At 39.9% G+C, this 4,751-nt stretch overlaps 1 protein-coding gene across 6 annotated transcripts in view; it reads right to left on the reverse strand.

Moving 5' to 3' along the window:
• LOC102211374 (band 4.1-like protein 3) overlaps nt 1-4,751 on the reverse strand; it is a 43,049-nt gene that overhangs the window by 32,075 nt on the left and 6,223 nt on the right. For all 6 annotated transcript variants that reach the window (XM_013909805.1, XM_013909804.1, XM_013909803.1 and 3 more), the window contains exons 2-3: nt 3,781-3,977; nt 187-330 (exon numbers count right to left, since the gene is read on the reverse strand). In XM_013909805.1, coding sequence (XP_013765259.1) covers nt 187-330; nt 3,781-3,966 — 330 coding nt within the window. In that variant the 5' untranslated portion in view covers nt 3,967-3,977. The remainder of the gene's footprint in view (nt 1-186; nt 331-3,780; nt 3,978-4,751) is intronic.

Genomic DNA, 4,751 nt, shown 5'->3' on the forward strand with positions numbered 1-4,751 from the left:
CTGTACCAGTGTACCTGCACATGTGATGTGACAATAAAAGTGATTTGATTTGATTCTTGCCTTCTCTTTTTGGACCTGAACAGTTTCCATGTGGCTCGAGTCTCTTACATATTAAAGTAGTGACGAAGCTGATGGAAACAGAATATTTAAAATGACCACCACTCTGTTAAACTTAAAGCGTCTCACCTCTACATTGAGCGTGAAGTCTAAGCCATCCAGCAGAGTGACTTTACACTGCATGATCTTCACCTTCTTGACTCCTCTCAGCGGAGACCTAGACAGACGACTGGTGGATGACCTGTGGGATACCAGATCCTCTTCCTGCTGCTCCTGGCAAAAAGAGGAAAATGTGTCACTTAAAAATAATGAGAATAACACATTTACAATAACAGTTTTCTACATTTGGGATAGAGCTGAATGGAATTTCCTTGTTAAAAGTAATGAGCTGCTTCTACCTTGTCATGCTAATTGTGGATAGAAGCATTAACGTCTCTAAATGTCCACCAGAAGAAAAGTTTCCTTACCTAAATGACCGTTAATGTAAACCTAAAAATAGACACTGGGACCCTGACTGAGTGTAATCAGGTCCCACTGAGAACAGCTAGGGGTGTACCGCCATTTTGTCTTAAGGAGAGAAAATCCAATTTTCCACTTCGCTGAAAACAAAGCCTTTGCTGACTGACTTTATGCTGAATAGACGCCGTTGCTTCGAGATATTTTTCTTTCTTACATACAGTGAATTTAATTCCCCCCTTTTATTCTGATGAAGAACATTTCTTATCTTGCTCTTCAAGCCATTTTCATTGCATTGTTCCTGCAGTATCTACTGCAGCTCATGTGGACTACTCTCCCTGTAGACTCATTTTGATGTAGTATTAAACAATAGAAGCAGAATAAGATGACTCTAAAGAACACAAGAATGAAAGGTCAAGTTAACATTTCTAGGAAATACCACAAGACACGTTTCCCCCCCATTTGTTTGACGTATGACTGGTGAGAACAGGCACCACAGATGTATGAAATCACAGTTACATGTGCACCCTGCTGGAGAACGTGCCTCGCAGGGAAGGCCGACAGTGTTGTGTCAGACTGGTGCAATTTCCCCTCAGTCTTGCTCCCGGCAATTCCCACAGCTCTAACACTGATGGTGCATCACTGATCATCCTCAGTGTGGAAAAACAAGGGGTGCATAATGTTGCTGTGTGAATTTGAAAGAATCCTGGGGTCGATTAGCTCAGTGGGCAACACTGCAAGTTATAAAAGAAGATCATATATATGTATAACTATTCCCCTGGAGCTACTTGGATCTAGGAGAATAGCAATGTTCACTTTGGACCAAACCACAAACTGTAGCCTGAGAGGTGAAGCCAACAGGGAGCTGCCTTAGCATTTTCTCTAGTGGCCAGCAGGGAGCGACTCATCTATATGCAAAAAAGAAATCTCAGGTAGAAACCTGTAAGATAATGATCCCACTTCTCACTTGTCTTATTATCCCAGCAGGTGCTTTCCTAATCACTTTATGGTAACAATTGCCCATTCAATTGCTTCAATTCCTGATCCCGATTTCGATAAAAGCAGATGACGGAGCAGGAATGCTTTAGGACATGGCTATGCTGTGACTGAAGAGTCACTACTGTGTGAGCACGCAGTGTCCTCGGTTTCTCAGAACACATGTTTGTGCTGGCCATATTACACCCATCTTTTATATCCAGTCTCTGTATACATCTTAAATATCTCACCAAGTGCTTGACTAATGTCTGAGAAATGCAGCACAAATAAGCATTACCCTGGGAAGACAGGGTAGTAATTGGATTCCCAGTATTTTGAATCCAGCGCCATCAATAGTCCAAGATTTTTGGCTTATGACTAAAAACCCCATTCCTAAGGACAACTGAGGCCAAAGGGAATATGCTGCTCTTTTAGCAACGCTAAATAGCTTTATAAAGATTGCAGACACAGTCAAGTTTTAGCATCTGAATGAAAGCAATGCTGCGCCCATGTAAAGCCTAAAGCTGAAATTAAAATCTGGCTACCACAGAAGTGTTTAATGTAGACAAATGATATCAATAACATCAATGCAAAATATTGTACAAGTCAGACTTTGTTAACATGAAAACATGTCATTTATTTCATCACCGTTTCACCACATTACCCTGCATTGTATATAATTAATTTATCCATCACATCGCCCTGCGACTGCTGCTCTCTCATTACAGCCTGTTATGATTCACGTGTAAGCTTCTTTTCAACAAAGGCACCATTTAAATCCTTCTCCTTTCCACATCATGATAAGAACCTGCTGAATGAGTGGGGTTGTGAGCCTGAGCACATTCAAACTATGGTTACACGCTCCAACATGTTAAGAAGTTCAAAGTTCAAAGTCACAAAAAAAAAAAAAAATATTGAACATGGATTTAAAGTTTTCTGAGTGAGTAAACACATCCTAGACGTTTAAAGCAACACAAACACTATGTAGACTGGGAATGTGACCTGTTAAGTTGTTTGAGATGTAACTTTTTATATACATTTTCCACTAACTACCACAGTAAGAGACCACATCTACAAGCATGTGCGCAGCTGGTGAAAATGTTTTTCTTTCAAGTAATAAATTAGAGAAGAAGCAGGGATCTACCTCACACTGAACCTCTGTAGTTTGGAAGCACTGGAAATTCAATCTGCAGATCGATTAAATAGTGAGCCAGAAGGCTGTTTGGGCCAAAACCTGAAGACAAGCACTTAGTGCTCAGATAACATCAGTAGCTTCCCAGGCTTCATCAGATATAACATGGATAGGCTACAGGGTATAATATTATACTACCAGAGATCACTGTTCTCTGGTTTTAGACTCGTCCAGCTTCTTTGTCAAACATGTAAAATCATTTAAACATGTTCATGCGTCGAAGTGGTGTGCAATCTTACGGATACATTTTAAAATACACCAAAAGTCTTCATCATAGTTCAGACTCAACTCAACGGGTTTAATTCCAGGTTGTTCCCTAAATTCTTCCAATCATTGTCCCCACAGCTGCAGGAAGTTGCAAATTGGGAGAGATGGAAAAAACAGTCAGTACAACAAATGATTGTTGTGATGATTGCAAATAATGCCAGGTTTCTACTGAACTACATTCATAAGTTATTCAACATAACAGCAAGGATGGCTGTGGCATCCTTGCTGTTATGTAGACAAGTTATTTAGAAAACCTGTGAAAGAGGCAAAACACAAAGACGGCAAAATAAAACAACTAAAATCATCCCTCACCAAACTGCCCGTGCGTGTGGCCGATCAGTGACAGTGACTATATCTGTCAAACTGCCTTAGTTGCTGTAAAGCCTGAAAACAAAGCATCCACAATTGAAGGTTTCTTGATCTATCCGTCTTCCCATTTCTAATATATAAAGCTCTAACTGAACACCAGGCTTTCCTCACAAACAAACAAATGCATCTGACGCATGGTTGTAACCGCCATGGAGGACTGAGGTCACGTCTTCACATTCTCTCCCCCTCCCCACGTTCATTTCCATTTTTTCCTCACAAAGCCACAATTCATTCAGAAGAGGGATGAATGGTGTGTAATGTTTTGTCAAATTCAAAAGGATCTATACAATGTTTACACCACAAAAGAATCATTCTTAAATAAAGTGGCAAAGTTTGTTTTGTTTTTTCCTAATATTAAATTCAGTAAAAGTATGTTTAAAGGAAAATTATGGTGGATGCGATGGATGGATGTTCCATCTTTAAAAGAAGTGACAGTGGGTGGATGTGGTTACAAAGAGGCTGACCTGTTCTTTCCTGGCCGGGGTACTGTGTCCGACGGCGGCTGGAAGCTGCTCCGGTTGGTTCTGAGGCAAGGCGGGCTCGGCTGCCACCTGGCTGGGTTGGGATGCCGCTTTTGCTTTCCCCTTTTCTGTCTCCTTATTCTCCTGTGGCTGCTTGGCCTCCGAGTCGGCGCCTGATTCAGTTGTCATGGTAAATCACACTGGAGTGGAGGAAAATGGAGGGTAAAGAGGAAAAGTGGATGAGTCAGCTGACTTGTTATGAATTGATGCAGTGCCGCTTTTCGGGCCCGTCTAACGATAAGCTCCCCTCTGATGCAAATGCAGAGATGTGGATATTGTTTGACAGCAGAATAGGCATGAATGCAAGTGGCTTTGGTGCACTCACGTCCCCCTTTTAACTAATCACAGTAGTGTCAGTAGCTGACAATGCTAAGGGCTTGGACTGCTTGTACCATGACGTCAACAAATTCTACAATATATCCAAAGCTCACTAAGGGGAATTAAACAAATTTAAAATAATATCTGCAACTGTAACAAATATCTATTTCTGCAAGTATTTTTTTATAAATTGGTTTCTAAAATATGAGAAAAAATAAGTCTATGAAAATGTCTGAATATATTTGCCAATTACTTTTGTCAGTTTATTAATCAAATACTTTATGAACTTCTGCAGTTGTTTCACATTCTGATAAAAGCATCTGTGAAAAATTTACATGTGTAAATCAATTAAATTGGCCTAATTTGCTGATTAGGAGGAAATTAAGTGAGAAACCATAATAAAACGATTTAAATTGATTAAATATTTGAATGAATCCGATGGAAATGTCAAACATCTCAAGCTCTCCAGTGTGGAGTTCCACTATTTTTTGCACAAGACAAAAAAACATCACTTTATGCTTCCTACCTGTTGTTCAGACAATTTGAAGTTGGAAAATATTTTACATTTTCGAAGCAAATATCAAAAAAAAAAAAAA

Source organism: Pundamilia nyererei, unplaced genomic scaffold (assembly GCF_000239375.1).
Source record: "Pundamilia nyererei isolate P.nyererei 1_Seehausen unplaced genomic scaffold, PunNye1.0 scaffold00031, whole genome shotgun sequence".
NCBI lineage: Eukaryota > Metazoa > Chordata > Actinopteri > Cichliformes > Cichlidae > Pundamilia > Pundamilia nyererei.